The sequence below is a fragment of the Microcaecilia unicolor genome, chromosome 9 (assembly GCF_901765095.1).
Source record: "Microcaecilia unicolor chromosome 9, aMicUni1.1, whole genome shotgun sequence".
NCBI lineage: Eukaryota > Metazoa > Chordata > Amphibia > Gymnophiona > Siphonopidae > Microcaecilia > Microcaecilia unicolor.
In genome coordinates this window covers 2,398,020-2,415,814 of record NC_044039.1, presented here as the reverse complement: position 1 = coordinate 2,415,814, position 17,795 = coordinate 2,398,020, and the positions used below count along the sequence as shown (strand labels likewise).

The 17,795-nt window shown below is 41.7% G+C and overlaps 1 protein-coding gene across 1 annotated transcript in view; it reads right to left on the bottom strand.

The window, feature by feature from the left end:
- Positions 1-17,795, bottom strand: part of PLCZ1 (phospholipase C zeta 1) — a 99,551-nt gene that overhangs the window by 35,764 nt on the left and 45,992 nt on the right. The window contains 2 exon segments of the mRNA XM_030214816.1: positions 11,044-11,278; positions 15,682-15,783. Coding sequence (XP_030070676.1) covers positions 11,044-11,278; positions 15,682-15,783 — 337 coding nt within the window.

Sequence of the window (17,795 nt, the reverse complement as noted above, 5' to 3'; positions counted from 1 at the left end):
GGACCAACAAGTTACTGCGCACTCTTGGCCATGGGCAGCCTTGTTCTTGAGTCATAGAACTCAGGATGCAAATTATTACTGCAACATTCATATTTGGCACATGTGTCAGTGTCACTTAAATAGGATCCAAGAACTTTTGCTATTTAGAACTTCAGTAACGTATGTGCAGCCACCTCTGGGGCGAATAGCCTGAACATGCTTGAAAGGGGAAAGCATAATGAGTTCCTCAGTGTCAGGGAATGGCACTGGCAGGTCAGAAAACTAAGGGCCCTGTTTACTAAAGCGTGTTAGCATTTTTAACTCACCCACAATTAGCATGCACGCTAACCATGTAGGCGCCTAAAGGGATATTGTAGGTACTTATACAGTTAACGCACGTACGTGGTTAATGCACGTTAAAAATGTTGACATGCCTATAACGCAGCTTAGTAAACTAGGCCCTAAAGAATTCTGCAGACCAGGAAAGTGTTGTGACAGAAGGCTCCCTGGTCAGTCTTGTCCTATGAATGTAGAACAGAGATGAAAAGTCCAGTCATTGACCTTGGTATCATTCAATAACAACACATGCCAAAACTTCTATTCCCAGCTGGTTTTAGAGCCGATGAACTGAGCAATTTTCCATCCGTTGATATCAGGTTATTGTCTGTCTGCCTCCCGTCAAGAAACATTTAAAAGAAAGCCGTTGGGCAACTGCTTTTGTCAAGGACTCAACAGTAGCTGGAAACAAACAACCCCCTTGTTTTGCCACTAATTTCACCATTGGAGGTTTCGCATTCACTGCATTTAGCTCTCTTCCGCGTAACGAGCTTCGTGGTGTTTAAGATCTGTTTGATTTATTGACTTTGTTTTAAAGAATAATGAATACCATAATGAGTTGTGAAGCTGCAGCTTTCACTCAGTCACCTGGAGATCAGGCCGTGGGGAATCCATCGAGAGTATATAGTGAAACTGGGGGGACGCAGATTCCTGAGTTCTAATGCATTGCATGGCACATGTCCTCTGGCACCTTATTATCATGAAATATTTGAGAACTCCCACTGCATAGAAGTTTGAGCCATGCCAGCTTTTACTTCAAGCTTATGTAACAAAACCTGCAGGCTTTTTACAGATATAAGTGAATGGCTTATAATGAATTTCCCAAGCTAATCCCAAAAAAATAGCAATTTTCCGTGCAACCAATCCCAAGGATAAGCAGTGGCTTCCCCATGTCTGCCCTAATTGTAGTTTATGGACTTTTCCTTCAGGAACTTGTCAAGCTATTTTTTTATTTATTTGTTACATTTGTATCCCACATTTTCCCACCTATTTGTAGGCTCAATGTGGCTGACATAGTGCCGGAGAGTTGTTTGCAGACTCCGGAGTAAACAAATACAATGTGATGTTGTGGTAGGATAAGGTTTGTTGCCAAATCCTCTGGCAGATGAAATTTAATGTGGACAAACGCAAGGTGATGCACTTTGGAAAGAATAACCTGAATTATAGTTACCTGATGCTAGGGTCTACCCTAGAAGTCAGTACTCAAGAAAAAGATCTAGGTGTCATTGTAGATAATATGCTGAAATCTTTTGCCCAGTGTGCGGCAGCAGCCAAAAATGAAAACAGGTTGCTAGGAATTATTAGGAAAGGGATGGTGAATAAGACCGAAAATATTATAATGCCTTTATATTGCTCCATGGTGTGACCGCACCTTGAGAATTGTGTTCAGTTCTGGTCGCTGTATCTCAAGAAAACATATAGTAGAATTAGAAAATGTTCAAAGAAGAGTGACCAAAAGGGGATGGAACTCCTCCCATATGAGGAAAGGCTAAAGAGGTTAAGGCTCTTCAGCTTGGAAAAGAGAAAGATGAGGGGAGATACGATTGAGGTCTACAAAATCCTGAGTGGTGTAGAACGAGTAGAAGTAAATCAAATTTTTACTCGTTCCAAAAATATAAAGACTAGGGGACACTCAAGGAAGTTACATGAAAATACTTTTAAGACAAATAGGAGGAAATATTTTTTCACTCAACAAATAGTTAAGCTCTGAAACTCTTTGCCAGAGGATGTGGTAACAGCAGTTAGCGTATCTGGGTTTAAAAAAGGTTTGAACAAGTTCCTGGAGAAAAAGTCCATAGTCTGTTGAGATAGACATGGGGAAGCCACTACTGTCCCTGGGATTTGTAGCATGGAATGTTGCCGTGATTTGGGATTCTACCAGGTACATGTGACCTGACTTGGCCACTGTTGGAAAGAGGGCACTAGGGTTGATGAATCACTGGTATGACCCAGTATGGCTACTCTTATGTTCTTAAGATCCATATTTTTTACAATGTATTTAAATGTGCTACTATAGAACTTCTTGGAGTGTCCCCTAGACTTTCTACTGTTTCTACTCCACTCAGGATTTTGTAGACCTCTATCATATCCCTCCTCTATCTATCCCTCTATCTTCTCACTCCTTCTCCTTTTCCCAGTGTCTGGAGCTCCTGCCCAGTGTCCATAATTCACAACCCCGTGAAAGTCTCACTCATCTGTCAATTCTGAGACCTTTTCATTCAGGCACGATGAAGGTTGGAAGATGCTTTGTTTATTCAGTTTCTTGCACACCCACTTTAGCAGTCATCGGTGTCAGCCATATAGAATTCACTGTAGCTTCTTCTATATTACACCACGTTAGGAGTTACGGACCAAGAAAGGGATCTGGGTGTCGTCGTCGATAACACACTGAAACCTTCTGCTCAGTGTGCTGCTGCGGCTAAGAAAGCGAATAGAATGTTGGGTATTATTAGGAAAGGTATGGAAAACAGGTGTGAGGATGTTATAATGCCGTTGTATCGCTCCATGGTGCGACCGCACCTTGAGTATTGTGTTCAATTCTGGTCGCCGCATCTCAAGAAAGATATAGTAGAATTGGAAAAGGTGCAGCGAAGGGCGACTAAAATGATAGCGGGGATGGGACGACTTCCCTATGAAGAAAGACTAAGGAGGCTAGGGCTATACAGCTTGGAGAAGAGACAGCTGAGGGGAGACATGATAGAGGTATATAAAATAATGAGTGGAGTGGAACAGGTGGATGTGAAACGTCTGTTCACACTTTCCAAAAATACTAGGACTAGGGGGCATGCGATGAAACTACAGTGTAGTAAATTTAAAACAAATCGGAGAAAATGTTTCTTCACCCAACGTGTAATTAAACTCTGGAATTCATTGCCGGAGAAAGTGGTGAAGGCAGTTAGCTTAGCAGAGTTTAAAAAGGGGTTGGACGGTTTCCTAAAGGACAAGTCCATAAACCACTACTAAATGGATTTGGGAAAAATCCACAATTCCAGGAATAACATGTATAGAATGTTTGTACGTTTGGGAAGCTTGCCAGGTGCCCTTGGCCTGGATTGGCCGCTGTCGTGGACAGGATGCTGGGCTTGATGGACCCTTGGTCTTTTCCCAGTGTGGCATTACTTATGTACTTATATTGGTTCTTCTATTACGCAAATTTCCATATAGATTCTATGTGGATTACAATTAAAGAGATCCTCAATATGAGGAGATGTACAAAAACATTTTTAAGGCTTTTCTAAAGAGATCATAAGAGTTTATTTGTTCTAGCCAAAGTGGAAACTGGCTCCATATTTTTGGCCCTTGATAAGCAAATGTAGTTTAACATTTGCTTGTGACAAACATTTTATCCGATGGATTCCACGGTCCGAGCCGAAATAAATGAACTTTGAACATTTAAATAATGCATCAATCCATAAGTATTCAGTCCATATACTGACTTATAAACCATACAGGCAATTTTAAATGTAATCTTTGACCTAACAGGAAGCCAGTGCAATTTTACAGGCAAAAGAATGATTCTCTCATACTTCCTTAATCAGAAGATCAGCCTCGCTGCCGTACTTTGCAAGAATTGCAAACTCTTGTGTAGTTATCTCACAACAAAGAGAATTACAGTAATCCAGATAGGGAAGTAAAATTGCTTGTACTATGCATTTAAAATTGTAAGGGCTTTATACAGAGTGAATCACCCGCAGTTGACACTATCTAAAAAGGAACGTTGTTATTAAGGCATTCACCTGAAACTCAAAAGTAAGTCTAGAAACCAAAATAACCCCTAAAACTCTCAACTTACTTTCTACCTCAAGTATTTCCCCTAAGGACAACTTGAGTTTTTTAGTTAGAATTTTATCATACGCACGATACCTAACCACTTTCATTTTAACCTTTTTATTTTGTTTGATTTCTGTTGCTAACCTTTTTTAAAAATTAGCATAAGCCCACACATCCAACACGCAATAATATTTTTCAATTGCTTCAAAACATCCATACTTTGGACATAAAATTCATCAGCATAAGAAAATATTGAAATTCCTGGACGAACCAACATACTGCTTAAAGCCTTCAAATAAACATTAAAAAGAGAAGGTGAAAGTAGGAAACCTTGTGGTACCCCCACAAGAAGACCACCATGAGAGTGAGTTAGAAGACCCCTTCCATACTTCATATGATCTTTTCCACAGAAACTCATCAAACCAATTAAGAACTTGACCATGCAATCCAAGCTCACTTAGAGAGGCTTTTTTGATATGATGTTAAAATAATGAAATAAACATTTATCGGAAAACATCTAAAAACTGAAGTCCATAATGGAAGAAAGAGCTAGATGTTTTTCGATATTTGAAAATACAGAAAAAAATCGTTTCGAAAGAGGACGTTCTGCAAACGTCATAGACATTCGGAAATAAACATATCCACCAATCGGAAATACACTATGCAAATCGTGCAACGGCGGTACTGGTCCCTGCATCGAGAAAACATCCGTGGCAATGGGAGAACATTCCCTTTATGTGCAAAAGGTGCATATATACCTCTGAACATGGAAGAACGTTCCTCAGTGTGCACAGTCAACTCTCTGTGCAGGGAGCCAAATTTCAGTGTGCAGAGACAGAGCTCCTGATCAGGTACCATTACTACCTGCCCCCCCCCCCCCCCCCCACTCCCACAATGCTTTCTTGAGGGCATAGAGATCCATCAGAGCCACCCTGGCAAGGTAAGTGTGAAGCATTGCCCCCCTCCCCTTTCCCAGGATCACAGTTCCACTCATGTGCAAGCACCATACATAGGCAGAGTCACATACAGTGAGGTCTCTTGAGGTTGCAATAGATGTCATTGATTTTTCATAGGAAAGAATTAAAAAAACATTGCTGAAATCAGAATGTACAGAATATCCAATGACAAGTAATTACGGGGCCCCTTCCACTGACCATTCAATACTAAAAAAAAGGGGTTGCACATATCTACACTCCTTTCCCCGCACCCCCACCCCACAGCATCCTGCCCCATACAAAAGAGAAATTCTTCAAACTGAATATTATCGGCCAATTCTACAAGTTTGGCAAGCCAAGGCATACAAGCTACGAGTCTACAATTCTCCACTTTGGTCAATATCAGATCCAATAGCTTCTATGGTAAAGACTTATAGCATCATTCCTTACCTTGAAAAATCTCCCAGACACTTCTTCATGCTTTGCACCAATAAGTGTCTGCTAGATTCTTCAAGAAAAGGGTGAGAATTACTTCTGATGTAGGCTCCAGAACAGAGCATCTGAAAACCATCTCTAGTCCTGTGTATTCTTAAATATCCATTTGGCCTTAGTTCACGGGAGAAAGCCTGGATCAGAAACCTTACTTGAAAAAGTTGTTTGATGTTGCTATGGTGAGATCCTTTCTTTCAGTTTTAGATCACATTGTCGTAGAATTTACCATTTATCAAAGTAATTGGTGGACGAATCTACTGGTTATTCTCCTTCTAGAGCAGGAATTCTCAGGATACCCACAACGAATATGCATGAGATAGATTTGCATACAAAGCCTCCATTGCATGCAATCTATCTCATGCATATTCATTGTGGGCATCCTGAAAACTTGACTGGCTAGGTGTTTCCCCCGAGTACTAGACTGAGAACCCCTGTTCTGCAAATTGTCATGAAAAGTACCCTGAGAAAAGAGAGCTGACTATAAAGAAATGGATTTGGGCAATTTGGAGTGACAGAGTCACTATAATTAGTTTCTCTCTTGCGTATACTTTTCAGTATTTTCTCACTGCTTCGCGCCCTCCACCTAACCAAAAGAAAAAGAAACAGTTGGTGTGTGTCTGATGTGCTGAGAAAGCCCCGAATCCATTCTTCTCTTTTAACACACATTTGGAGTTTGAAATATCTAGGCATCCACTGGTGCACAGGGAAATACAGGGGTGAAAATCATTTTGTTGTGACAGAAATCCAAAGCACACGGTTCTCTCTGCAACCCCTGGGTAAGTCGTTTATCTGCATGTGCTCCTTGTTATCCAGCGGATGCCAGAAATAATTAACTGTGTTATCATTTCCTTATTTAAGTCCACAAAGATAAACCATAACAGCATCTCAGAGGTGTGAGAACAAATCCAAGTACTCCAACAGCTAATATATTACCATTCATTCTGTAGAGTTCACCAGTTCATAAAAACAGAGTTAGGCTGACTTTGCTTTGTCATTTCATCTTTTGACAAATCTGAAATTCCTAGGGTGCTTGTAGGAAAACCTTTAAAGAGACTTGGAGAGCTGGGGAGTTATCAACATGGGCTACCGTTAAGACCTGCTATTTTATTGATAACCCAGGTTATTAGCAACTAGGTGTCCCACCTTAACAGTAACTCATGTTTGTAACTCCCCCCCTCACCCCCCCCCCCCCCCACCACCACCGTAATGTAAAGAGTTTCAGTTTCTGGTAACCAGAGCTGATATTGTGATGTCATAATGTCTCATTCCACCAATGCCTAAAAGCCAACCTCATCAGTGATGTCACAGTGTCTTGATTGTCCTATACTTGGCTCACTTTTATTACACATAGCAGTGATTTTGATTTTTTTTTTAGTGTTCCAGTGGTGCTCAGGGAAATTACAGACCGGTAAGCCTGACGTCAATGCCAGGCAAAATAGTGGAAACTATTATAAAGAATAAAATTACAGAACACGTAGATAAACATGGTTTAATGGGGCAGAGTCTGCATGGATTCAGCCATGGGAAGTCTTGCCTCAAAAGATTGCTTCATTTATTTGAAGGTATGTGTCATGTAACGCCTTAGCATTATCCCTAGCACCCACCTGGGCACCCAGCACTGCCCAGACCTGCCTGCACCTGTGCACGTGCCCCTACACCGGCATACCCTCCACCAAACTGCTGAATCCCGCTTGTCTCTGGACAAGTTCTTCTACCCTCAAGTTATCCCCTGGTGATTTCTGTGGCCACAATCCTAGAGGTCCCATAGTTCCTAGAAAACACCCACAGGCTGAGAACACAAACTGCCAGGATTCTTAGTCAGTACAACAGAGCTAACAAACAAATAGGTTTATTATATAAAAAAAAAGAACAGTAAAAGTTTCAAAACAGCAACAGGAACAGGTAAAATAGCAAGGATTTAATGTTAAATCTAACTGAACACTTTTTACTACTTAAGTTGTAGCTGGGGAGACCAGGAAAAGAAACTGCTCACAGGAATCAACAAGGTCTCAGTGCAGAGGTCTACTTCCTCCACATTCTGAGATGATGATGCCTAGATCCCGTTCCACATTAGGAGTCACCAACCAGGAAAGGGATCTAGGCATCATCGTTGATGATACGTTGAAACCCTCTGCTCAGTGTGCGGCGGACACTAAGAAAGCAAATAGAAAGGTATTATTAGGAAAGGAATGGAAAACAAAATTGAGACCATTGTAATGCCTTTGTATCGCTCCATGGTGCAACCGCACCTTGAATATTGTGTTCAATTCTGGTCATCACATCTCAAAAAAAGATGTGGTGGAATTAGAAAAGGTACAGAGAAGGGCAACGAAAATGATAAAGGGGATGGGACAACTTCCCTATGAAGAAAGGCTAAAACGGCTAGGGCTCTTCAGCTTGGAGAAAAAAATGGCTGAGAGGAGATATAATAGAGGTCTATAAAATAATGAGTGCAGTGGAATGGGTAAGCATGAATCGCTTGTTTACTCTTTTTCAAAAATACTAGGACTAGGGGGCACACAATGAAGCTACAAAGTAGCAAATTTAAAATGAACCTGAGAAAATATTTCTTCACTCAATATATAATTAAACTCTGGAATTCGTTGCCAGAGAATGTAGTGAAAGCGGGTAGCTTAGCGGGGTTTTAAAAAGGTTTGGATGACTTCCTAAAGGAAAAGTCCATAGGCCATTATTAAAATAGACTTGGGGAAAATCCACTGCTTATTTCTAGAATAAGCAGTATAAAATGTATTGTACTGTTTTGGGATCTTGCCAGATACTTGTGACCTGGATTGGCCAAAGTTGGAAACAAGATGCTGGGCTTGATGGACCTTCGGTCTGTCCTAGTATGGCAATACTTATGTACTTATTTACTGAGGAGTTCTAGCACATTCTAGGCTATGTCTTTGGTTTCAGGGCCAATCAGGGCACAAAACATTAGCATCTCAGGGGTTTTTCTCTTTTCTTTGGGGAAGGTAAACTTCAAAGTGTCATAGGGCAGCATTACAAATCACAAAGCATGAAGGTCCCCCGTTTCACCACAGTATAAATAAACATATCAATGAAGGTGAGCCAGTTGATGTAATGTACCTAGTATGTACCTAGATTTTCAGGAAGCTTTTCACAAAGTTCTTCATGAGAGACTCCCGAGAAAATTAAAGAGTTATGTGACAGGAGGGTATGTTCTGTTGTGGATTAGGAATTGATTATTAGATAGAAAACAGAGGGTAGGGTTAAATGGCCATTTTTCTCAATGGAGGAGGGTGAATAGTGGAGTGCCACAGGGATCTGTACTGGCCCGGGACTGGTGCTATTTAACCAATTTATAAATGATCAGGAAACTGGAACAACAAGTGAGGTGATTAAATTTGCAGAAGACACAAAACTATTCAAAGTTGTTAAAACACATGCGGACTGTGAAAAATTGCCGGGAGACCTAAGGAAACTGGAAAGACTGGCCATCCAAATGGCAGATGAAATGTAATGTGGACAAATGCAAAGTGATGCACATTGAGAAGAATAATCCAAACCATAGTTACTTGATGCTAGGGTCCACCTTAGGAGTCCAAGAAAAAGATCTAGGTGTCATTGTAGACAATATGTTGAAATCTTCTGCCTAGTGTGTGGTGGTGGCGGTGGCGGACAAAAATGAAAACAGGATGCTAAGAATTATTAGGAAAGGGATGGTAAATAAGACCAAGAATATTATAATGCCTCTGTATCACTCCATGGTGAGACCTCATCTTGAGTATTGCATTCAGTTCTGATCACCGTATTTCAAAAAAGATATAGCGGAATTAGAAAAGATTCATAGAAGAGTGACCAAAATGATAAAGGGGATGGAACTCCTAATTCCAAATATTTTATTAATTTCCAAGAATACAAATAACAGGAAAACAATGATGGAAAAACATAGGAAGCAAGAAACACAACAGGTGGGAAAGGAAAGAAGAGAAAAAAGGAGGGGAAAGCATCCAGGTGTTTAACAAATAAGTCCTTCGTACTGGTTTAAGGTGTGGCCTGAATAGTTTGGAGGTAGTTGTCCAAAATAGACCAAATGTTTTTCTTAGATACTATCATCCGACTTTTCGCAGCCATGGCGAGCTCAAACTTCTGATGCTACAGGACTGTATTCCACCAGAAATGAATATTCAGCAACTGTGCGTTTTTCCAGTTTTGCAAAATATGCCGTTGAGCAATAGTGAGGAGAATGTCTAATAGTTTTGATTGCGGGGAGGTCAAATCCGAAAGGCTAAACAGGTTAGAAAAGAGGTGGCTGAGGGGAGATACAATTGAGGTCTATAAAATCCTGAGTGGTGTAGAATGGGTAAAAGTGAATCAATTTTTCACTCTTTCAAAAAGTACAAAAACTAGGAAACACTCAATGAAGTTACGTGGAAATACTTTTAAAACAAATTGGAGGACATTTTTTTTCGCTCAACAAATAGTTGAGCTCTAGATCTTGTTGCCGGAGGATGTGGCAACAGTGGTTAGCGTATCTGGGTTTAAAAAAAGGTTTGGACAAGTTCCTGGGTATCTCTAGCATTTAACACATGCTAATTGTTAGCATGTACTAAAACCACTAGCTTGCCTTTGTAAAAAGGACCCCTTGATTTCCCATCGGGGTGTTTTAACAGGTAGTTTTTGTTGTTATAATAGAGAATCAGATGCCTTAAGAATAAACTGGCCTTGTTTTTGCATTAAAGGTGTTACACATATATAAATTATTACTTATTCCATTATTATTATTGTTTTATAATGAAAAAAGAAAAACATTTATCCACATGGCAGTTTTAACAGTACATAAAAGCATGCAAAGCTCGTGGAAAGGCACAATACTGAAAATATTCAAGTGCTATAACAGCAAAATTTGTTGAGACCCTGTTTGGATGAAAGACAACATAATCCTGATGAAAACAATGCACGTCATTAGGCTGCCAGACCCTTTGCTGGCCTAATATAGAAAGACACTGAGGAAAGACACTTCCACAGATGTAGGAACTAAACTAAGAATGGCCAAGTCCAGTCCACGAGAGCTGCTATTCAGACTCTCTGCACTGAATATTTTTGACTACATTAGCATAAGTCATATTAATTGCAAACTTTGTTGACCCCATTTGTGATCCTCAAAACTAGTTAGCTATCCTTGATAATATGCCACTTTACAAGCATGAAGAGGCATCTCCAAGGTGAACTGCGTGCTCGGGATTTGTAGTATGAAGTGTTGCCACAATTTGGGTTTCTGCCAGGTACTTGTGACCTGCCTTGGCCACTGTTCGGAAAACAAGATACTGGGCTAGATGGACCATTGGTCTGACCCATGATGTTCTAAATTGTCTTTTTGGCTAAACTGTACACAGTTAAACCTTTATTTGAATAAGACTTGTTTAATAATGAAGATTCCCTCATGTGAGGTTAATTCCTGGACCTAGAGAATTATGGAGACCAAAACGTTCTGCTGCCCCTTGACACCTTAACACATTTTGATTCCATCAGGAGTTGTTCTGCCTCCTGCTTTGGTGTAACTTACCTTCTTCAATTGGCTCATACTTTGTGATGAAATCCGTGATGATCTGTAAGGTGATCTCAGGCTCAAACTGGTCTTTTTGGTAAAAGTCAAGCAAGTCTGCCACACTGAGAACTTTCTGGTCTGTGGAGTATCGACCAAATAATTCCAGAATTTCTTTTCTGTCCGTGAAGGTATAATAAATTGACTTGAAGCCTTCTTTGTTGATACTCCCACATTTCTGCTTATCGACTGACTACTAATAGGAAAGGTGAGATGGGAACACAAAAGGGTACAATGCAAGAGTGAATTAGTCTTTGAAAGTTACCTGTACTCAATGAATACCTGTGATCAGTGGGTTTCTCCCTATCGTGCAAGTTTATGCACCTCACTGCCTTATGGAGACCATCCTGCATCCTCCATTGATTGTTCCAACAGCTAAGGCTTTGGCTTCTAGGGACTTTCATAGTAACATAGTAGATGACGGCAGAAAAAGACCTGCATGGTCCATCCAGTCTGCCCAACAAGATAAACTCATATGTGTATACCTTACCTTGATTTGTACCTGCCTTTTTCAGGGCACAGACCGTACAAGTCTGCCCAGCAGTATTTCCCGCCTCCCAACCACCAGTCCCGCCTCCCATCACCGGCTCTGGCACAGACCGTATAAGTCTGCCCAGCACTATCCCCGCCTCCCAACCACCAGTCCCGCCTCCCATCACCGGCTCTGGCACAGACCGTACAAGTCTGCCCAGCAGTATTTCCCGCCTCCCAACCACCAGTCCCGCCTCCCAACACCGGCTCTGGCACAGACCGTATAAGTCTGCCCAGCACTATCCCCGCCTCCCAACCACCAGTCCCGCCTCCCATCACCGGCTCTGGCACAGACCGTACAAGTCTGCCCAGCAGTATTTCCCGCCTCCCAACACCGGCTCTGGCACAGACCGTATAAGTCTGCCCTCCACTATCCTCGCCTCCCAACCACCAACCTCTCTTCCCCCACCTTTCCTCTTTCTTCTCAGCCTACTTTGTACAAAATGCAACAAAAATCTAACTTGATCTCTGATAACTTAGACATTCTTCTAAAAGGGGAATTTTGAACTCCAGGCCAACCCCATTCCTACAATATAATTTAACAGTTTCATAAATTATAAACTGTCTTCAAAGGTATAAAGTAAAAGTATAATTCTATTATACTACAAAGCTTGGAGGCAAGTGGTTTATGAAATCTAAAGGAGCTCGGATTTAGAATAGCTTTGAGCTATAAGAGATCCAATAGCCCACCCATCTGATGCCTTTGTTTACAATTTATTATTTATAGTTGAGTAGTCTGAATAAAGCTTGTGATATTAAAGTTTGTGATATTACTACTACTACTACTTAACATTTCTAGAGCGCTACTAGGGTTACGCAGCGCTGTACAGTTTAACAAAGAGAGACAGTGCCTGCTCAAAGAGCTTACAATCTAATAGACAAGTGAACGGTCGGTCCGATAGGGGCAGTCAAATTGGGGCAGTCTGGATTCACTGAACGGTAAGGGTTAGGTGCCGAACGCAGCATTGAAGAGGTGGGCTTTAAGCAAAGACAAGTATAGCAAGTATAGGACAGTTGAGCCATTGTGACATCACTGATGAGGTTGGCTCTTAGACATTGGTGGAATGAGGCATTATGACATCACAGTATCAGCTCTGGTTACCAAAGACTGAACCTCTTCACACTAAGGGGGGAAAGTGAGCCAAGTACTACTACTACTACTACTTAACATTTCTAGAGCGCTACTAGGGTTACGCAGCGCTGTACAATTTAACAAAGAGAGACAGTCCCTGCTCAAAGAGCTTACAATCTAATAGACAAGTGAACGGTCGGTCCGATAGGGGCAGTCAAATTGGGGCAGTCTGGATTCACTGAACAGTAAGGGTTAGGTGCCGAACGCAGCATTGAAGAGGTGGGCTTTAAGCAAAGACAAGTATAGCAAGTATAGGACAGTTGAGCCATTGTGACATCACTGATGAGGTTGGCTCTTAGGCATTGGTGGAATGAGGCATTATGACATCACAAGCTCAGCTCTGGTTACCAAAGACTGAACCTCTTCACACTAAGGGGGGAAAGTGAGCCAAGTACTACTACTACTACTACTTAACATTTCTAGAGCGCTACTAGGGTTACGCAGCGCTGTACAATTTAACAAAGAGAGACAGTCCCTGCTCAAAGAGCTTAGAATCTAATAGACAAGTGAACGGTCGGTCCGATAGGGGCAGTCAAATTGGGGCAGTCTGGATTCACTGAACGGTAAGGGTTAGGTGCCGAACGCAGCATTGAAGAGGTGGGCTTTAAGCAAAGACAAGTATAGCAAGTATAGGACAGTTGAGCCATTGTGACATCACTGATGAGGTTGGCTCTTAGGCATTGGTGGAATGAGGCATTATGACATCACAATCTCAGCTCTGGTTACCAAAGACTGAACCTCTTCACACTAAGGGGGGAAAGTGAGCCAAGTACTACTACTACTACTACTTAACATTTCTAGAGCGCTACTAGGGTTACGCAGCGCTGTACAATTTAACAAAGAGAGACAGTCCCTGCTCAAAGAGCTTACAATCTAATAGACAAGTGAACGGTCGGTCCGATAGGGGCAGTCAAATTGGGGCAGTCTGGATTCACTGAACGGTAAGGGTTAGGTGCCGAACGCAGCATTGAAGAGGTGGGCTTTAAGCAAAGACAAGTATAGCAAGTATAGGACAGTTGAGCCATTGTGACATCACTGATGAGGTTGACTCTTAGACATTGGTAGAATGAGGCATTATGACATCACAATCTCAGCTCTGGATACCAGAGACTGAAACTCTTCACACTAAGGGGGGGCCAAGTACAGGACAGTCGAGCCATTGTGACATCACTGATGAGGTTGGCTCTTAGGCATTGGTGGAATGAGGCATTATGACATCACAAGCTCAGCTCTGGTTACCAAAGACTGAACCTCTTCACACTAAGGGGGGAAAGTGAGCCAAGTACTACTACTACTACTACTTAACATTTCTAGAGCGCTACTAGGGTTACGCAGCGCTGTACAATTTAACAAAGAGAGACAGTCCCTGCTCAAAGAGCTTACAATCTAATAGACAAGTGAACGGTCGGTCCGATAGGGGCAGTCAAATTGGGGCAGTCTGGATTCACTGAACGGTAAGGGTTAGGTGCCGAACGCAGCATTGAAGAGGTGGGCTTTAAGCAAAGACAAGTATAGCAAGTATAGGACAGTTGAGCCATTGTGACATCACTGATGAGGTTGGCTCTTAGACATTGGTGGAATGAGGCATTATGACATCACAGTATCAGCTCTGGTTACCAAAGACTGAACCTCTTCACACTAAGGGGGGAAAGTGAGCCAAGTACTACTACTACTACTACTTAACATTTCTAGAGCGCTACTAGGGTTACGCAGCGCTGTACAGTTTAACAAAGACAGTCCCTGCTCGAAGGAGGTTACAATCTAAAGGATGAAATGTCAAGTTGGGGCAGTCGAGATTTCTTGAATAGAGGTATAGTGGTTAGGTGCCGAAGGCGACATTGAAGAGGTTTGCGCTAATCCTTTTTGCTACTTTGATGTTATGACCTGTGGAGTGGTTTCTGTTTCCCCTCCCCCCCCCCCTTTTTTTTCTTTGACTATTTGGACAGAGTTCCTCATGAGAGAGTCCAGAGAAAATTAAAGAGTCATGGGATAGGAGGCAATGTTCTGTTGTGGATTAGGAATTGGTTATTGGTCAAAACACAGAGGGTTAAATGGCCATTTCGCTCAATGGAGGAGGGTGAACAGTGGAGTGCCGCAGAGATCTGTACTTGTGACCTAGAGTGACCTGGATTGGCCACTGTTGGAAACAGGATACTGGGCTAGATGGACCATTGGTCTGACCCAGTATGGCAATTCTTTTGTTCTTATGTTCTTAAAGAGAGGCAAAAACATGAAAGAAGAGGTGATCACTGTGACAGAAAGAGTCTGCAGGAACTGGAAAACAAATTCAGTTGTCACGCAATATTGTTCCAATGAAGATTTCCAAAAGTGTGCAAGTGTATTATGAATCCTACTGGTGTGACGACCATAAGTACATAAGTATTGCCATACTGGGAAAGACCAAAGGTCCATCAAGCCCAGCATCCTGTTTCCAACAGTGGCCAATCCAGGTCACAAATACCCGGCAAGATCCCAAAAATGTACAAAACATTTTATACTGCTTATCCCAGAAATAGTGGATTCTCCCCAAATCCATTTAATAACGGTCTATGGACTTTTCCTTTAGGAAGCCGTCCAAACCTTTTTAAAACTCCGCTAAGCTAACCGCCTTTACCACATTCTCTGACAACGAATTCCAGAGTTTAATTGCTGTTCCCTCACTGCCTTGAAATTCTTCTGTTCCTACATGCTTTAGGAGTGATGGACAATACAAATTCTCTTCTGCATCGTATTACCAGGAATGCGCAGGCAGAAAATGGTTGCTTCAATATTTTGTTTGCTTTTCTTTTCATTTTAGTATATGCAATGTTGTTTAACACGTGCTAAAGAGTGCTCAGTAAAACACAACAAAACACAACAAAAATAAAGATAACTCTATACAGTACTACAAATTAAGTCATTATTTGCTTCTGATTAGTCAAAGTATATTTTCTCACCTTGAAAACGTATTTCACATGAGTGTAATCAATTGGGATGCTTAATTTATGGAGCAGTTGTTTTGTCTCCTCAAAGTTTATTGTTCCTTCTTTAAAGTAATCCTGAATGAAAGATGCCAACCATTTAAGAAATCATGTTAAGAAATGATCACGAGGGAGATTCACAAAAAAGAAATGCCACTTACACTGAAACATTTTACGTAACTCCACAATCTGCATCATTTCGGAGTGCAGTTATTAATGTAGGTTACCGTTAAGACGGGTTATTTTACCACTAACTCATGCTGTTTTAACACAGGTCTCATTTTACGCAATTAGACCTAGTTAGTAATAACCAACTGGGGTTATGGAACTGAGGAACTGAGTTCGATTCCCACTTCAGGCACAGGCAGCTCCTTGTGACTCTGGGCAAGTCACTTAACCCTCCATTGCCCCATGTAAGCCACATTGAGCCTGCCATGAGTGGGAAAGCACGGGGTACAAATGTAACAAAACAAAAAAAATAAACCATCTCAACAGTAACTTAGTAACATAGTAGATGACGGCAGAAAAAGACCTGCATGGTCCATCCAGTCTGCCCAACAACATAAACTCATATGTGCTGCTTTTTGTCTATACCTTACCTTGATTTGTACCTGCCTTTTTCAGGGCACAGACCGTATAAGTCTGCCCAGCAATATCCTCGCCTCCCAACCACCAGCCCCGCCTCCCACCACCGGCTCTGCCACCTAATCTCAGCTAAGCTCATGTTGATAACTTTCCTCCAAAATCTGTTTATGAAATTCTGGGAAATTGTTATCGACATAGGCTATGATTAAGATGTGTTATTTTACAGTTAGCTCCAGTTATTAGTAACTAGGGGTGAAGTTATCAACATGGGCTACCATTAAGGCAGTTACTGTAGTCTCCTTGCATAAAAAAGGGACCTGGGCCAAAATAGCATAAGTTAGTGACAAACGTAATACAACTTAATGATAGCTCACACTGATAACTTTGCCCCGCTGTCCATGTGATTATTGATGGGACATTCTTCCTAACTCATTCATTCCTGTTGCTAATGCCTCAAATGATGACGACGGAAGTTTCCATGTTCTGCTTGCTGCCAGCAGTGCAACAGCAAAGATGATGGAAAAGCAAAACATTCAACAGACTCAGGTAGTTCACATCAGAAGTTTTATTTAAAGTATGCAATGCACTCGACACGGATCGTGTTTCGGCCACAGAGATCTGCCTCAGGAGTCCCTGTAGTGTGGAAGTATTTAACTCTTCAGCGCTCTATAACTTCTGAAAACAATACACTTAATCAGAGATGTATCAAAACAGGAGCGCTCACTTCAAAAATCGCAGTATCTGGGATACTGCTACAAGGCAGCAAACAATCTAAGATAGGCTTGCGGTCATTTTTAACAAACAGAAAACCTGTGCCCTGTTGACGTGGGACCAGCAGCTAAAGAGTTAAATGATGTGCACAATGTGGCCAAACCAAATATAACCATTTCTAGCCAGAGCATGGAATTCCAAGCCCAAGGTACGATAAAGGATATTTGCCCTCCATGTTTTCTCCTCAGCCTTAGCAGTCGACCATCCAAATTATATCTCAGCAAGCCGTCATGGTACCCAGAGCCTGGCACACCACCCTCCACACCACAGCTGAGCCCACTACTAAAGTAGCAGGGTGTGAGTCCAGTGACAACGCAGTGAGCATTCTTTGTGACCTCATAGAACCTCATTCCTAGGAAGCAGCCTAGCAACCGAGAGGCTGACATCCGAGAGCTTCCGTGATGTCCGAGAGAAAGCAAACGCTAGGAGACAGTACGTGCAAAAAAAGAAGAACTTTTTTCCCTGATTTCAGGTCAATTAATTTCCCATGAATTAAACTGACAAAAGTTGGTCTACAACACATCCAGTGATCCCAACGTAAAATGTGATGTCAGAGGTGAAAAGCAATGGTAAGGGGTAGTGTGGTGTGTTATGTCCAGTCTCAACATTGGATTTCATTTGCAATTTCTAGAAGGATCTTTATAAATGACCATTACTAACAAACAGCTTGATATGCTTGGAATTAGATTATTGATACTACAAGGTATGGAAGCACTTTTATCAGGGCCTGCCTA